This window comes from Camelina sativa, chromosome 17 (genome assembly GCF_030686135.1).
Source record: "Camelina sativa cultivar CO46 ecotype springtype chromosome 17, ASM3068613v1".
Classification (NCBI taxonomy): domain Eukaryota; kingdom Viridiplantae; phylum Streptophyta; class Magnoliopsida; order Brassicales; family Brassicaceae; genus Camelina; species Camelina sativa.
In genome coordinates this window covers 9,149,157-9,164,204 of record NC_141896.1, presented here as the reverse complement: position 1 = coordinate 9,164,204, position 15,048 = coordinate 9,149,157, and the positions used below count along the sequence as shown (strand labels likewise).

At 35.1% G+C, this 15,048-nt stretch overlaps 4 protein-coding genes across 6 annotated transcripts; 2 read left to right on the top strand and 2 right to left on the bottom strand.

Moving 5' to 3' along the window:
* Window positions 1-1,888: 1,888 nt before the first annotated feature.
* LOC104756465 (chaperone protein dnaJ 10) lies at window positions 1,889-5,905 on the top strand. 2 transcript variants are annotated; one of them, XM_010479066.3, is made up of 10 exons: window positions 1,889-2,352; window positions 2,607-2,666; window positions 3,326-3,408; window positions 3,560-3,716; window positions 4,011-4,137; window positions 4,259-4,417; window positions 4,603-4,781; window positions 4,874-4,954; window positions 5,074-5,211; window positions 5,579-5,905. In XM_010479066.3, the coding sequence occupies exons 1-10, from the start codon at window positions 2,266-2,268 to the stop codon at window positions 5,681-5,683; spliced, it is 1,176 nt and encodes a 391-aa protein (XP_010477368.2). In that variant the 5' UTR covers window positions 1,889-2,265; the 3' UTR covers window positions 5,684-5,905. The 2 variants fall into 2 exon arrangements, with proteins under 2 accessions (XP_010477368.2, XP_087351815.1); XM_087495689.1 differs by having other exon boundaries at window positions 2,006-2,352; window positions 5,588-5,905.
* Window positions 5,906-6,400: 495 nt separating this feature from the next.
* On the top strand, window positions 6,401-8,666 carry LOC104756464 (UDP-rhamnose/UDP-galactose transporter 2). The gene is made up of 6 exons (XM_010479065.3): window positions 6,401-6,688; window positions 6,767-6,928; window positions 7,076-7,260; window positions 7,347-7,547; window positions 7,863-8,024; window positions 8,108-8,666. The coding sequence occupies exons 2-6, from the start codon at window positions 6,790-6,792 to the stop codon at window positions 8,465-8,467; spliced, it is 1,047 nt and encodes a 348-aa protein (XP_010477367.1). The 5' UTR covers window positions 6,401-6,688; window positions 6,767-6,789; the 3' UTR covers window positions 8,468-8,666.
* Window positions 8,667-8,850: 184 nt separating this feature from the next.
* Window positions 8,851-10,385, bottom strand: LOC104756463 (uncharacterized). The gene is made up of 7 exons (XM_010479062.3): window positions 10,070-10,385; window positions 9,907-9,967; window positions 9,697-9,791; window positions 9,565-9,598; window positions 9,366-9,420; window positions 9,223-9,265; window positions 8,851-9,015 (listed from the first exon to the last, which is right to left on the bottom strand). Exons 1-7 carry the CDS (start codon window positions 10,355-10,357, stop codon window positions 8,944-8,946), a joined length of 648 nt encoding a protein of 215 aa, XP_010477364.1. The 5' UTR covers window positions 10,358-10,385; the 3' UTR covers window positions 8,851-8,943.
* Window positions 10,386-10,423: 38 nt separating this feature from the next.
* LOC104756462 (uncharacterized) lies at window positions 10,424-13,520 on the bottom strand. 2 transcript variants are annotated; one of them, XM_010479061.3, is made up of 10 exons: window positions 12,721-13,520; window positions 12,562-12,631; window positions 12,424-12,486; window positions 12,047-12,331; window positions 11,630-11,958; window positions 11,432-11,531; window positions 11,294-11,347; window positions 11,129-11,215; window positions 10,910-11,038; window positions 10,424-10,819 (listed from the first exon to the last, which is right to left on the bottom strand). In XM_010479061.3, the coding sequence occupies exons 1-10, from the start codon at window positions 12,816-12,818 to the stop codon at window positions 10,514-10,516; spliced, it is 1,521 nt and encodes a 506-aa protein (XP_010477363.1). In that variant the 5' UTR covers window positions 12,819-13,520; the 3' UTR covers window positions 10,424-10,513. The 2 variants fall into 2 exon arrangements, with proteins under 2 accessions (XP_010477363.1, XP_087351814.1); XM_087495688.1 differs by having other exon boundaries at window positions 10,910-11,029; window positions 12,721-13,217.
* Window positions 13,521-15,048: the final 1,528 nt, after the last annotated feature.

Here is a 15,048-nt window from a genome sequence, read left to right as displayed (position 1 = left end):
TGTATTCGAAATTTAGGCTAATGTATTTTGCTAAAATATATATTTGTGTGTTTAATGTATAAAGTTAAATGGTATATAAAGTTAAATGGTATCGATCAAAATCAATAAGTTCCAACACAAATGTTGACAAGACCAAACATTCTGCTTCGAAATAAACAAAATTAAGCTTAAGGGATTTCTCTTTGCATGATTTTGTTTGTATGTTGTGTTTGATACTTTTATAACGTATAACAAACTTTTCAGTTTTTTGTTTGCAGTATTCGAAGAATATGTATAGCTACTAAACGGAGAAAACAAATGGCACGAGCAAGGTGAACCTTTTCCTTTTTGTATAGAACTACACGAACCACACAGCCTTATGTGTACACGTCTCGTCGTATATGTTTTTAGATTTTTCATGCTAAAACGACAACTACTACATGACAAAACGCGAGCTTCGGCCACACCCCCAAAAATCTTTGGCCGTTCCTTTTGACGGAGACTTCATAATAATTTAAACTTTAAACAATCTTAATTAATCTTTGCTAATTTAGAGTTTTGGACGCTATAAAATACTCTAATAGTTTGCGATACTAAATAGGGTTTATTTGTAAAATCTGAAGAAGAGAAAAAGTCGATTTCAAACATAATTTTTAAACCAACAAATTCTAAAACTATAAATTTTGAATGTTAACACACATTTAAAATTCTAAAGAACAACTATTGTCAGTACTGTAGGAACATTTAGTTGAATTTCATTTTACAACAAAGCTTTAGATCATACTATATATCATGCTTACACCAAATAGTCAAATGATAATATACACATATATAGGTAATAAATCCGATGTTTATATTATAGCAAATAGAAAAAGTTCGTCATAACAATCGTAGAAGAGAAACACTCCCTCTTCATGTCTTTGATTGTTTAGAGAGAAACGATAAAATGTAACGTATAACTTTTAGATTCGTATGTTGGTTTGAATTGTTTAAGGATAAAATGTTTTGAAAAATCTACATATTTAGGAAGTCAAGGACGTGATCGAATGCGATGGAGGCAATTGGTTTGTTGGGTAAACATGGGGAGAAAGATTATCCTTCAAACCGAAACAATGAGAGAGAAGTATTACCATATCTTTTGGACGGGGAAATAAAAAAGCATTTACAAAGAATTCCTTACAAGAATTCATTCATCAATAATGGCATAATGCATTGTGGGTTCCTTAGCAGCCAAATCGGAATCAATAGTAGTCCTCTTTTGATCAAGTTCACAAGATCACTCTCACAAAGGAACCAATACACAAACGCTCCAAATTCCGAATCTCTATAAAGTCAATATATAATAGTAGTTCACTTCATCTTAAATTTTAACAAACATGCATGTGAAATTCAATTCATTTCATAAGACTCAAAGTTTAATATCTCTTATTTTATATTTTATCTATCTACAACACCAACCATAATCTGACGATATTAGTTTGTCAAAATGCAAGTTTGATTTTGGAGTACTTAAATCAACCAAACATTGCATTAGGTTGAATTGAAAGATGATGGAAGGTCAAGGTGTTAACAAGGAAAAATACTGCCCAGCCCCATGCCATACATTTTTGACCAAACGCAGGACATGTAAACCATAGAGAAATCAGGAGGTTGAGCCAAAATTAATAAACTCTAAAATATTAATGTGATATATATATATATATATATAAAGCTTTCCTTAATTTTTAAGATAATTAAATTTTCAAATTAAAAAGCTATCCTTAATTTTTAAGATAATTAAATTTTCAAATTAAAAAGCTTTCCTAAATCTTAATTTTAATAATCTTAATACATAAAAACTGTCCTTAATCTCGTAAGCTTAATCTTTAAGATAATATATTTAGACTGAAACACAAAATAGAGACAAGCCAAAAACAAATCAGACTGAACAATTCAAAAGAAAAAAAGAGGAGGAATATGCTGACGAAAAAACGCGTGGCGAATATAAATAAATGATATATTATAGTCAAATAAAGAAAGAAACCTCAAATTAATAGAAGAAGGTAATATTAAAAAGAAAAAAAAAGAAAAAAAAAAGGAGCGGTTGAGTAGAAAAGGCTGGCGCGTAGTCGTCAACGTAACCCGCGCGTGGAGTGTTTTCGTGTCCTCTCCTCCTCACTTAGACAAAAAAAGATTTTGATTTCCATTTCTCGTTTGGTTTGTGATCTCTCTCTCAGACACAAAGTTCTGAATCGGGGGGACTTTCGAAGAAGAGTCAATAGATCGTTATCGGATTGATTTTTAATAATGGTGAAGGAGACGGAGTTTTACGATGTACTCGGCGTTAGCCCCACCGCTACGGAGGCCCAGATTAAGAAAGCTTATTACATCAAGGTTTTCAATTTTCTAATTTCGATTTGGGTTTAGGGTTACCCACTACTAGATTTGGTCATTCTTCCGATTTGGGGAAGTATCGATTTATTATTTAATAGAGTGCTCAGTTAGTGTCTGTCTCTGGACCACTCTCATAAAAGAGTTTAGATTGGTTGGAAAAAAAAAAAAAAAAAAAAAAAGAGTTTAGATTGATCTGTTTACGATTATTTTGCCGATTTGCTAAGCCTTGCTTTTTTTGTCTTCTTCTTCTACAGGCACGCCAAGTTCATCCAGATAAAAACCCTAATGATCCTCAGGCCGCTCATAATTTCCAGGCAAGTTCTTTTGATTTTGTTGTAATATGTTGTGTAAAGAGAAAAGAGCTTAAACATTGTTTTCTTGAATCGATATCTTAGTAAAAACATATTACTATTATGTTTAGTTTGATTCTTAGGCTTATTAGCTTATGATGTTTGGGAAAACGTACTGTAGTGGTAAAGGTTGCACATTTAATATAGAGGATGATGTCTAGTATCTACATTATTGTGGTTAACCATGATCTCTTCTTGTGTATGAGCACCGGGTTCTTCTATTAGATGCTTGGCTTTGTAGTTTTATTCTCATTGTTTGTTGAGCGCATCTGAAGCAAGTGGATTTTAGCCTAGAAATAAGAGATTGAAGAAAACTTTAGAGATTTGAGGATCAGAGCTCTAATACCATGTACAGAGTTGATCAAAGGATCGTTATTTTGACTAGGTCCAGTGTACATCTCTATATATACATACAAAAGCATAACTATCATTTTTTAGAGATAAAGGCTGATCTAAGATTACAATAGATCTTTTAGTTCAATCTACATACTCCGTAACAGATTATCAAGAGATCAGTTAGTATGTCCATTCTTTCAGTATTCTTTGTCTTTCTTGATCTATTTTATTTTTCTTTGGTGAATCTTTTTGGATGAGCTTTTTCAAAACGTAAGTTTCTTATACAGGTGTTAGGAGAGGCCTACCAAGTATTAAGTGATCCAGGGCAACGTCAGGCCTATGACACATGTGGGAAGTCAGGGATTTCAACGTAAGTGTCTTTTTCTTCTTCTATCTCTTGTGATAGTTCAATGGGTGATTCGCTGCTTGCACCTTGTGGAGTTTGGTGACATGGGTCTTGATCCTGTTGCTTAAAAATTTGTACTCTCCTTAGTTCTTACTTGTGGTTTTCATTCTTACAGTGAGATCATTGATCCCGCAGCAATATTTGCTATGCTTTTTGGGAGTGAACTTTTTGAAGAATACATTGGGCAGCTTGCTATGGCATCCATGGCTTCACTTGATATCGTCACTGAAGGGGATCAGATTGATACTAAGAAGATTATAGACAAAATGAGGGTAATCTCATCATTTATTGATCTATCCTGCGTTAGAAAATTCTTTGATCACCGTTCCTTCCTGACATTCTATACTTCAAGCATTAAACATGAGAAAGCGTATTTTAAATTTTCTTAACTCTGCTCACACTATATTGACATGAATAAACATCTGTTCTTAATAGACAGTTGTTTAGAGTATCAGAACAGATAAAAGAATTGTGCTCGGCATGTCACTTGAACATAAAGTACAAAGTAGCCAGATTCTCCCTTTCTTCATAATATCCTAAGCATGTATGATTTCTTCTGTTTTCAGGCTGTTCAGAAAGAAAGAGAAGAAAAACTTGCTCAGATTCTTAAGGACCGCCTAAACCTATATATGACGAACAAAGATGAATTTGTTAGCAATGCTGAAGCTGAAGTAACAAGACTCTCAAATGCAGGTAAGATGTTCTGTTCTGTAGCATATTCTTCCCCTTACATAATTTATGCTTTCTCTTTCAATCAATGCCATATCTGTGGTCAAAAGGTAAACTTAACTTCTTCTGTATCTGTCTATAACAGCATACGGGGTGGAAATGTTGAACACAATCGGATATATATATGTAAGACAAGCGGCAAAAGAGCTTGGGAAGAAAGCTATTTATCTTGGTGTACCATTCGTTGCTGAATGGTTTAGGACGAAAGGTCACTTCATCAAATCCCAAGTAACAGCTGCAACAGGTTAGTGACTTAGGAACAACATCATATTTCTATCATGTACTAGGGGCTGTAGTATGTGTTACATAAGGAACATTTAATTCAACTACTGAATAAGAAACCCCAAGTATACTTTCCTAGCTTCGTAGAACTTGGTCTCCTCTCTTAGGGAGTAACATTTAGTGACTGTTCTTTTTCTGTCTTCTTAGGTGCATACGCTTTATTCCAGCTGCAAGAGGAAATGAAAAGGCAGCTAAGTGCTGAAGGCAATTATACCGAGAAGGAACTGGAAGAGTATATGAAAACCCATAAGAAAGTGATGATTGATTCTCTGTGGAAGCTAAATGTTGCTGATATCGAAAACACTATCTCCCGTGTTTGTGAGCTGGTAGTCTAGCTATACGTGTTCCCTATTTGGCTGATGTAGCATCTTGGTTGAATTTATTTGTTGTGACCATTTTATGATTATTTTTGTCTTAGGTACTTCAAGATCCCATTGCCAAGAGAGAAGAGCTTCGTGGAAGGGCCAAGGGGTTAAAAACTCTAGGGAAGATCTTCCAGGTAAATCTTTTTATTAGAGAGAATATAGCACTTATCTTTTCAAAATAATATTTAAATGTCCTTCGAGAAATAAGAAGTAAGGAGTAAGGACTGATGCTTTTAATTTTGCGGTCTTGTAGAAGAACAAGATAGCCAGTGAGAGTGATCCTTTAGTAAGAGCGGAACTTCACAAACTAAACGGAAATGGTCAAGACCATGATAATGCATCGACATCACCAAAATCCGATGAAGCATCTCGCTCTACAGTTGGACCTCAGGTACATCTCCTTCCTCCTTTAGCCATTCCATTTACCACACACTCTATTTGCATCTTACTAGTACTTAAACAAAACCAGAGGAACATATCCTCGTGTAATCTTCATATATCCACTTTCATTAAGCATATTTGAAGGCATTGTTTTACACATCGTGAGAGACAGCTCCATGTTTATATGTGGTAGAGATTTAAGAAATGATATAGGGTAGATTGATTAGGAAAATTGGTTTGTGAGTTGTTTATGACACTTATAAGAGATCATAGGTATTGTTATTTTAGCCCGAACACACTGACTCACTCAATAGTCTCTTCGTCTTTATAAATTTGTAATTGCCACTAAAGGAATCATGAAATGCAATGTTATATAGGAACCGCAGAGCCCTTATGTGGAAACACCGAAACTTGGAGAAGAGCAATTCAACCAGTTCTTCCCAAGGCCTGCGCCGCCTCCAGGAGCACAGAGACACTCTTAATTAAGCTGCCAAAAGGATTTGATTCAGAGAAGAGATTGCGAAAAGACTATTTTCCGCTTTTGTACTATATATAAATACTACAAGTCTTTTATGCATATCTGATATATTTGCAGACGGTGGTAACCATTATGTAATTTTTTTATGTTTGTTAGAAGAAGAAATTATTGGATCTTTGAAAAAAAAAAAAAAAAAAAAAGGCACATGAATTCTCATCTTAGACAATGTATAATGTTGTTTTCATTTTATTTATATATATATATATATATATATATATATAGATGATGTTTGGAGATTCATGTGTTTGTGATTCTTATTCTCATTACTATAAGAAGAGCCTCAAAGAAAGAGACATACATGTAAATTAGCTGTCTTTACTCTTATCGTTTTCCTCCTATATGATGACAGTTGAAATGTAACTAAAAAAAATCAGTTACATATTCATGTTATCAGACACAAGATGTAGTATTGTTTTGGGAAACATTTGTAATCGAATTTAATCGTAAATTCAATAATACTACTAGTAGTCTATTAAATTCACACAATTAAACGATGTATAAGTTCAGTTCAGTTCTAAACGTTAGATTATTTGTGTTGGTTGGAAATTAAAGGCATATGAGAGACGTTACGGTATGGGAAGAAAACGAGGAAATGACAAGAGTACCCTTAAATAAAACGCATTGTGGTGATTAATCAGGTGCGTAACAAGAACGTTAACATAAGGTCAAATACGGTAAACGGTAAACGGCAAGCGTCAAGTTTTTTATTTAATTATTATATTAACAAAAAATTATTCTTGATGAGATATATAAATTAATAATCACATTCAGAGGCCATCCTCAAGGAAAGCATCAATGGCGGAATAATAAGCTTACTTGTTATAGCCCAGAAATCACCCCCCCACACCAAGAGTGAAGAAGAAGACGACGAAGAAGCCACTGTACATATAACGATAGAGATACGTGTTTCTCTGTGTGTTTCTTCGCGGCTTCCAAGAAGAAGCCAAACGTGCGTGATTCGTATTTTTCTATCCACACTCTCCTCCGGATCTAATTGTGGTTGGAACCAATCGGTTTCTGATTTCAGATTTCGAATCGGAATTTAAGGAGATGGAGAAGGCAGAGAACGAGAAGAAGCCATCGGCTGTATCCGACGTAGGAGCATGGGCGATGAACGTTACGAGCTCCGTTGGGATCATCATGGCCAATAAACAGCTAATGTCATCATCTGGTTTCGGCTTCAGCTTCGGTTTGATTCTCTGATCTCTGTATCTCTCTCCCTGTTTTACATTTCGTTGGATCTGCATGAACGTTTTCGTTTTATATACTACAACAATGCGTATACAAAATTGTGTGATATATACTCTGATCTGTGAAAATTTGTGAATTTTTGTAGCGACGACTCTGACGGGATTTCACTTTGCTCTAACTGCTCTCGTTGGTATGGTGTCAAACGCGACTGGCTTATCTGCGTCAAAGCATGTTCCTCTTTGGGAGCTTCTTTGGTTCTCTCTCGTTGCTAATATCTCTATCGCTGCTATGAATTTTAGTCTCATGTTGAACTCTGTTGGTTTCTACCAGGTTGATTTGTGAAGCTTCCCTCTTTTGTATTCTCAATTTAGCTTTTTTTAAAGATCGTTCTTCTGATTGTCCAACATTTCATATAGATTTCGAAATTGAGTATGATTCCGGTTGTTTGCGTGATGGAATGGGTTCTACATAGCAAGCATTACTCGAGAGAAGTCAAGGCATCTGTCATGGTTGTGGTTGTAGGTGTTGGAATTTGTACTGTTACTGATGTCAAGGTTAATGCCAAAGGTTTCATTTGTGCTTGCACTGCTGTTTTCTCCACTTCTCTCCAGCAGATTGTAAGCTTTTCTTATACACCTATTTACTCAAAATTCAGTGTTCGTCTATAAAAGTCTCAAACTTTTCTCAAATAAGTGCCAATCTGGTAGTTAGTGACTCTGTTTTTTTCAGTGTTTGAATCAATTCTGGATCTATACGTTAAGCGTTTCATTAGATAAGTTGTCATGTAGCCTTGAGTATTTTTAATAAGTTGTCAAACATCGATATTGTTAGGTATTTATAGCTTCATTAATCTGGGAGATAAGATGTCTTTAGTTCTTAGAACTCCTTATGGAGAGTCTTACGTTGATAAGTTCTTTCTTCTCTGGAAACAGTCTATAGGTTCACTGCAGAAGAAATACGCAATTGGATCTTTTGAGTTGCTTAGCAAGACAGCTCCAATCCAAGCCATTTCACTCCTCATCTTTGGTCCATTTGTTGACTATTTCTTGAGTGGCAGATTCATTACTACTTACAAGATGACTTATGGTGCCATTGTAAGTATCCAAAAATCTCCTAGTCCCGTTTACAAACTCTTTATCTAACAATTGGATGACCATTATCATATCAACACATACAGTTATGCATTCTTCTCTCCTGCGCATTGGCGGTTTTCTGCAACATTAGCCAATATCTCTGCATCGGAAGATTCTCTGCTACCTCATTCCAAGTTCTTGGTCACATGAAAACAGTCTGTGTCTTAACATTAGGATGGCTTATCTTTGACTCCGAGATGACATTCAAGAACATAGCAGGTATGGTCTTAGCCGTGGTGGGAATGGTTATATACAGTTGGGCGGTGGAGTTGGAGAAACAGAGAAAGACCAAAGTAACACCGCATGGTAAACACAGTATGACAGAAGATGAGATTAAACTTATCAAAGAAGGAATAGAACATATGGATTTGAAAGACATGGAGCTAGGAAATAATAAAGCATAATAAAGCTCTTCTGGACAGAAGTTTTTTTGGATTTTTTTTTTGGTTTCTCGTTTCGCCAACATGTAACCTTTTTTCTTTTGCCCTTCTATTTGTGTTCTTTGTTTCAAAGAACCATTATAGCTTTTACCTGATGAGCTCTTCTCTGCAGGGCACATTCTTTTTTTCTACAGAAATATATGATTGTTCTAACTTCTTTGCATACCATCTTTGACAAATGTTTTTTTACATGTTTTTTTGCGGTAATAATGTTCGAGTAATCATGTGTTCAGTTTCTGAACATTGTTTCTGCAGTTTCTTTCTCTACACTTACCTTCCTCCTATTTGATATGCTGTAAATAAGAGTTTTTCTGATGCAATAAACACGAAATCACATGGTCGCAGCATTGTCTCATAGAGAAAGTCAAATTTTATTATAAGACCGTACAAACTATATAAACCAAGAGGTTACACAAGCCATTTAACATGAAGAGACATATCTAGATCCCATTGAGAGTGACCACAACTCTGCGTGCGGTTGGTTCATCACGGTGTTCACATAGCCATATTCCCTGAAACCCCAACATTTCCAACACAATAGCTTTATATAAGACAAAGTTGGTGAAAATGAGATTTAGGTGATATAGATTTGAATTGCTAGTCATTGTAGTATTGAAGATTTTATTACAACTCCATCCAAAGAAGTCAGCACCATAAATGAGGAAATATGAAAACATGTGAATGTAGTAATGTTATAGTCAGATGAAGAAATTTATTACCTGCCAAGTTCCGATGTTAAGTTTGCCTTTTGTTATTGGGATTCTGCAGAGCCATAAACACTTGTTAAGTGGGCATCCAAGAGCTAAGAATATATTGTGCAACACACTAGTCACTAGGGTTATAATAAGATTGTGTGACTCACGTGAGTTGACATCCAAACATTGATGATTTGATATGAGCTGGCATGTCATCTGGACCTGCAATTACATTTACAGAATTCAATTCTCAATACACAAGATTATGATAAGACAAAAAAAACCACAATTCAGAGAATAAAGGGAACATCTTTGATTCACAAATCAGCTACAGATTGATGAAAACATCAAATAATGGTAACTGACCTTCCATGGTATGCCTCCAAGGTGCTGACTTCCCCTGAATTTGAACCCAAAAAGAGATAGTGATCAGTTAACAACAAACAAAGTGTGCAAACATATTGATGAAGAAAATAAAGACATGTTAACAACTAATACCTCAGGAACAATACTGTTCAAGAAAGTCTCAGTATCAGCCTGAACATCTGGATCATAATTCTCATTGATTGTCAGAGAAGCACTTGTGTGTTGTACTGTAAACCAAACAAACAAAAACACACAATTACTCAATCAAGAATCCCAAAAACAAACAGAGAGCAGAAGCTGAATGATAATATTACAGAGAGAACAAATAAACAAAAAACTCACAGAAGACATGAGCAAGACCACAATTGAAACCTGACAAGTCTTGCCCTATTTCCTTCAATATCTGTTTCAAACACCAAAACCCCAAAACCACACAAGCTTTTAGAAAAACAGAGTTCATCAATTGATACAAACAGAGCAAAGAATTTACACAAAGAATATAAACCTTAGGAGTGATAAGATGGCATCCACGGCGTTGAGGTGGAAGCGTGATGGTTTTCTGAGCCCACTTAGGACCAGAGGAACTCGCCATTGAAGCTCGATCGGTAGCTGGATTCGCTGGAGTTAACACCGATCTAACACGCAGAGGAACAACACCAGAGAAGAACACCGTCGAGCTCTGCATCATAGCTTTAGAGATGTTTCCTTCTCTAAGCCCAATAATAACAACAACAATGGCCGATACAATTCCTCCTCCAACTCCAAACCAAATTAGGCCTTTCACTTTCACCATCACTCACCATTCATTTTTTTCTCACTTTACTTCGTTTCTGGGCCTTAGAATTTTTTTATGTGGCTATTAACAAAAACGGCGTGTAGTTTATCTCTCGTTTGTTAAAATACAAACTACATGACGTTTTTGTATACTTTACATTATAGAGTAGATTCATCATGTCTTTCTTGTTGGTTCCTCAACGATTACATAACGGAAACTTGAGTTTTCCGGTGAATATTCAATGTTTTTGCTCTTCTTCTTCAACAGCTTCTGACCTATTCTCTTCGTCGAGTCTGGTAAACACTTTACCGTTGTTTCCATGAGCGCAGATGCATCCAATGACATATCTTTAGCATAGTAATGAACGATCTTGGGCAATACTATCTTTGTCTCATTGTGTATACGAACGTTGTTTCTTATGAACTCTTCTTTGGATTTTCTTAGATCCCGGAACACGCAGTCAGCGGTGTATACTCGAACCTGACAGAACAATTAACTGTACAAGATTAGAGTCCAAAGAAATAGATTTCAAACTTTTTAGTAAAACATGGTGAGGCTTTTTTTTGCTACCGGAGGATCTGTAGAAGCTCCTGAAGAAATAGCGAAATGAGCCAATGACTCGGGATATTCCAAGGCGTAGATGTGTTTGACATTACAAGTTTTCGACTTTCTTGATGGCGAGAACAATGTCTGCAACAACTGTTTACTGTTATGTCAGTTACAAGTTATGAAATGTAGTGAAAGTGAAGCAAACAAAAATAAAAACAGAGCGAGTAGTGTGTTGCATACAGGTGGTGAGAAATGCGGACGAATGCCTAAGATTGAGCTTTGGATAATGTAAGGGTTTACGCGATAGCCTCCAACATCATAAGCTGCCTGAGACACATAAAAGGTGGCTTAAGTAAACAGCAAAGACATATAAATCAATTAGTCTAAGAGATGTAAAGACCAAACCTTTAGAACCGAGGTGTTTTTGGCACGGTTGTGAGTTCCGTAGGCTAAATAGGCCTGCAACAGAGAGAGAGTTAAGATAAGATTGAAGCTTTTATACAGGAGACAGAACCAATAAGAGACTAGTTATTGTTTGCTTACATGCATTGTGAGGGCATTGTGAATGTTTATCCAAAACGCGAGCTTCTCTTCGCGTTTCATTCTACTCGGGTCAACCTTCTCAAGCTTTTGAACTAGTGATCTATACAAACCAATTGAGTAACATTTCAGGTCAACCCCAAGTCATCGTAAAAACTGTCACATAAGCAAATTGTGTTACTCTTTTAAGTATGCATTTACCTGAAGTTTTGGAGCATGAGAGCAGCGTGATTGAAACTACCATCATCCAGGTGAAGTTCTAGAGACTCTATTACAACACTGCGTGGCACATTTGCCGAGTTGCAGCTATCAAAAGTGGTTTTGGAAGAGACAGATGAGGGTGAAGAAGCAAAAGCCTGAAGACAAGAACTGGTTCTGGCTTTGCAGGAGAGTGTACAATACACAGAACATATGCATCTTAAGATATCTTCAGAGAGCCTACTCGGGTTCACCACGTTATCCACTATATGAGAAGAACCTAGAAGATCTCCAAGAGTAGTGTGATTACCAGAAACATATCTAGTCTTCTCCTGCAAAATGCTCAAAACATCATCAAGTCTTGTCAGACTCATCACAAGGTTGGTTAAAAGGAAAATACAAAATGATGTTACTACTTACCCTTGCAGACAAAGCTTTTAAGCTGGCTTGGAAACTCCTAGGAGGACACGAAGAGGAACGTTCAGACGCCGGAGAAGCTTGATACTGGTAGCTGAACACACTAGTAACATCTGATTGCTCGGATTTGGGATAAAACTGATTAGAAACTAAGCTCGTTTCTGTGTGAGGAGAGAAAGAAGAAACTTGCTCATCAAAAGCTGTCCTATAAAGAGAGAGCAGATACTGTTCTGTGCGCAAAATTTCAAACTCGAGTGAAGCAATCTCCTTTCTCAAATCCTCTGAAGACTGCAGAAACAAACATAAACATTAAGAGGCTACACATTTGCCAAAAACAATCAGTGAAGTGAAACATTCAAAAGCTATAATAAAGTTCAAACCTTTGGCATAACGTTGCAATTAGAATCCTGATAACTTAGTAATCTCTTCTCAATCGATACACTCTGTACATACAAAACTGTGACTTTTTAGAAACCCCCAAAAAAAGTTTTGGTTTTTTAAAAAGGTCAGAGTAGTACCTGTTTAGTGTAGGTAGAGAATCTTGAAGGTGATGATGCAACAATCACCTTCTGCTTCTTCTCCGAGTTCCTGTGAGACAAAAAACCCATTTTTAACAAATTTGATTTCAAGTTGCAGAAGAAAGAGACAGAGAAAGTGTAAATTAATCGTGGTTTGACCTTGGAGAAGATGAAGAACAATCGTGAGAAGAAGGAGAGGAAGGTGAAGGAGAACAAAGACCCATCATTTTCTTTCTTGTCTGTTTGTAGAAACTCATCAGAGAATATTACTAACAAGTACTTAACTTAGGGATAATAAAAACTAAGACATCCCATCAAAAGTAGTATCTTGCTTTGAGAAGTACTCAAACTCTCAAATCAAACAGCATATCTCGAAAAAGCTCCAGTCTTTTTGGTTGGTTTTTTTGGCTTTGTCGTTTATATGCTTATTATGTATGTGGGTTTAGTGTGACTCCAAAACTTTGCCGAACAAAAATAAAAAAATTTGTTTAAAAAGACGATCTTTTTTTTCCTTTCTCTCGTAACTTTCCGGGAAAATGAGCGAGAAAATCAGGAAAGTGATACCGACATTTTTCCCGGGACTTCAGACTGAGAGAGAGTATCCCGAGTATTATTATTACTATTCTTCTAATAATGAATACAAACATTTAAATAATACTAACATTTAATATATTTTCTACTATTAATGATATTTTGTAATAATTACTAGTATTACTATTAAGATATTAATATTTCATAGTACACTCGTAATTCGTAAACACTCACTTGTTCAGTGCTCAGAACTCAACTAACTACTCTGAAAATAATGCAATAAGTTAGTAGTATTAATATTTTAATAATTAATACGTGAATGCATCAATTATTTGAAAACACAAGGATATACATTTGTTAATTTCTAATATATAGTATAGTTTTTGCATTATTTTGTTTTATTTATTTATTCGGTTCTATACTTCTATGATTCGATCGTAAAATGCCTTGAAGAAATAAGATAAATAAAAACATGTAAAGGAAAAGAAAGAAGAAGCAATTAATGCAGTCGATCTCAAAACAACTAAGTAAGTGGGGACAATTTTAACACGATCCATAAAAGAGTTGACAATGGGACATAAAATAGTAGTAACAAATATTTTGTGGTCACATAAATGGTAAAAGAAGTCTTACCATTCCATTTAGAATAAAATAAATGTAGTCCCCTTGGCTTTAGAAAAAAAAAAAAGCATGTCCAAAAATAGAAAACTCAAATATATTCTAAAAAAAAAAAAGAATGTAAGTTCTAGTAAATTGTAATTATGTTAAGAAGGAACAAATGAAAGAAATAGAAGAAAAAAAATTGTACATAATGTAAAATGGACAGATAAGTATAACTATAAAATTGTGAATTTTGTTTTGATAGAAGATGGTAAAAGTGGAATTAGTGTCTCTTTGTGTATCTGATTTGGGTCGTTTTGTATAGAAGACAGAGATAGAGTTGGATGGATAAGAAGAAATAAATGAATAAACAAAAAGTGTGAATGAGGCAAAACTTACAAATTTTACATAAACTTCCAAATCGAGTTTCATTTTCGACGTGGTCCGGTTGAGTCAGACCAATAAATGCCTCCAGTTTTTGGCACCACTCTTGTCTCATTAAATATCAATGTGAACAAAATGTGTGATTTCTCGACTCAATTTAAGAGGTGTAGCTTCCTATGCGCAGTTTAATCGAATTTGGGTACGTATCATTCATTCCTTTTTTTTTTTCATTTCTTTTCTGACTTCATATTGGTTACTATCATTCATAAGACACTTCTGAGTTCTTCTGACCTTCCTAGGGTAGATTTTGGGATAGTACAAGCACAATTCGTTCAGTAAAAGATAAGTAAACCGGGCCGAATTGACTCAGCTCTAAATTTTGGGCTCATATATTTCAAACGGGCTTTCTCTCAGCTCGCGTCATACGTTACTGTTCTAAGTTTTCTACTTAATTACTAACGTTTTGTTACTTTTTAAGGTTAAGGGCAAATGGCTAGATGACAGACGAATAACTCTTACCAAAAATAGTAGGCTACACTCCAACCATAAATCGGATTACTATTATTATAGTTTCTTGAAATAATCGGACTCTTTATCTTTTTACTCCCTTTTCCTTCGAGTCTTTGACTATAAGATGCAAATGGGTGGTTCTTATAAGTTATTTCAATAATTTGGAGCCGGCAAATAAGACAAACGAAAAAGCAAATGGTTAGCCGTGCTGGACCAAACATTGCCTTTCTCCGTCACCATTTAAGAGTTTAGAATTATTCTTATTCGTATCTCTATCAATCATGATATAAAATTGATATAGTAAGAAAGCAATCTTATCAATATATAACTTTTTATTGTATCGAATAATATTGATATTGTGATAGTATCATTATAGATAATTGTGTTCTGTGATGTGTGTTATTCGTTTATTTAATATTTGTTGGTAAATTGATTCGCCTTCTACCGTAACTTTTTCTTATA

Excerpts from the sequence above, each read along its gene's own strand:
- LOC104756464 (XM_010479065.3), top strand. The coding sequence starts at position 6,790 with ATGGAGAAGGCAGAGAACGAGAAGAAGCCATCGGCTGTATCCGACGTA. Across the intron at positions 6,929-7,075 it reads TGGTTTCGGCTTCAGCTTCG|CGACGACTCTGACGGGATTT; the intron begins GTTTGATTCTCT and ends GAATTTTTGTAG. Across the intron at positions 8,025-8,107 it reads AGATGACTTATGGTGCCATT|TTATGCATTCTTCTCTCCTG; the intron begins GTAAGTATCCAA and ends CAACACATACAG.
- LOC104756465 (XM_010479066.3), top strand. The coding sequence starts at position 2,266 with ATGGTGAAGGAGACGGAGTTTTACGATGTACTCGGCGTTAGCCCCACC. Across the intron at positions 2,353-2,606 it reads AGAAAGCTTATTACATCAAG|GCACGCCAAGTTCATCCAGA; the intron begins GTTTTCAATTTT and ends CTTCTTCTACAG. Across the intron at positions 2,667-3,325 it reads AGGCCGCTCATAATTTCCAG|GTGTTAGGAGAGGCCTACCA; the intron begins GCAAGTTCTTTT and ends TTTCTTATACAG.
- LOC104756463 (XM_010479062.3), bottom strand. The coding sequence starts at position 10,357 with ATGGTGAAAGTGAAAGGCCTAATTTGGTTTGGAGTTGGAGGAGGAATT. Across the intron at positions 9,792-9,906 it reads TGGTCTTGCTCATGTCTTCT|TACAACACACAAGTGCTTCT; the intron begins GTGAGTTTTTTG and ends TTTGGTTTACAG. Across the intron at positions 9,016-9,222 it reads TTAACATCGGAACTTGGCAG|GGAATATGGCTATGTGAACA; the intron begins GTAATAAATTTC and ends TTGGGGTTTCAG.
- LOC104756462 (XM_010479061.3), bottom strand. The coding sequence starts at position 12,818 with ATGAGTTTCTACAAACAGACAAGAAAGAAAATGATGGGTCTTTGTTCT. Across the intron at positions 11,959-12,046 it reads TAAAAGCTTTGTCTGCAAGG|GAGAAGACTAGATATGTTTC; the intron begins GTAAGTAGTAAC and ends AGCATTTTGCAG. Across the intron at positions 11,532-11,629 it reads CTCATGCTCCAAAACTTCAG|ATCACTAGTTCAAAAGCTTG; the intron begins GTAAATGCATAC and ends TGGTTTGTATAG.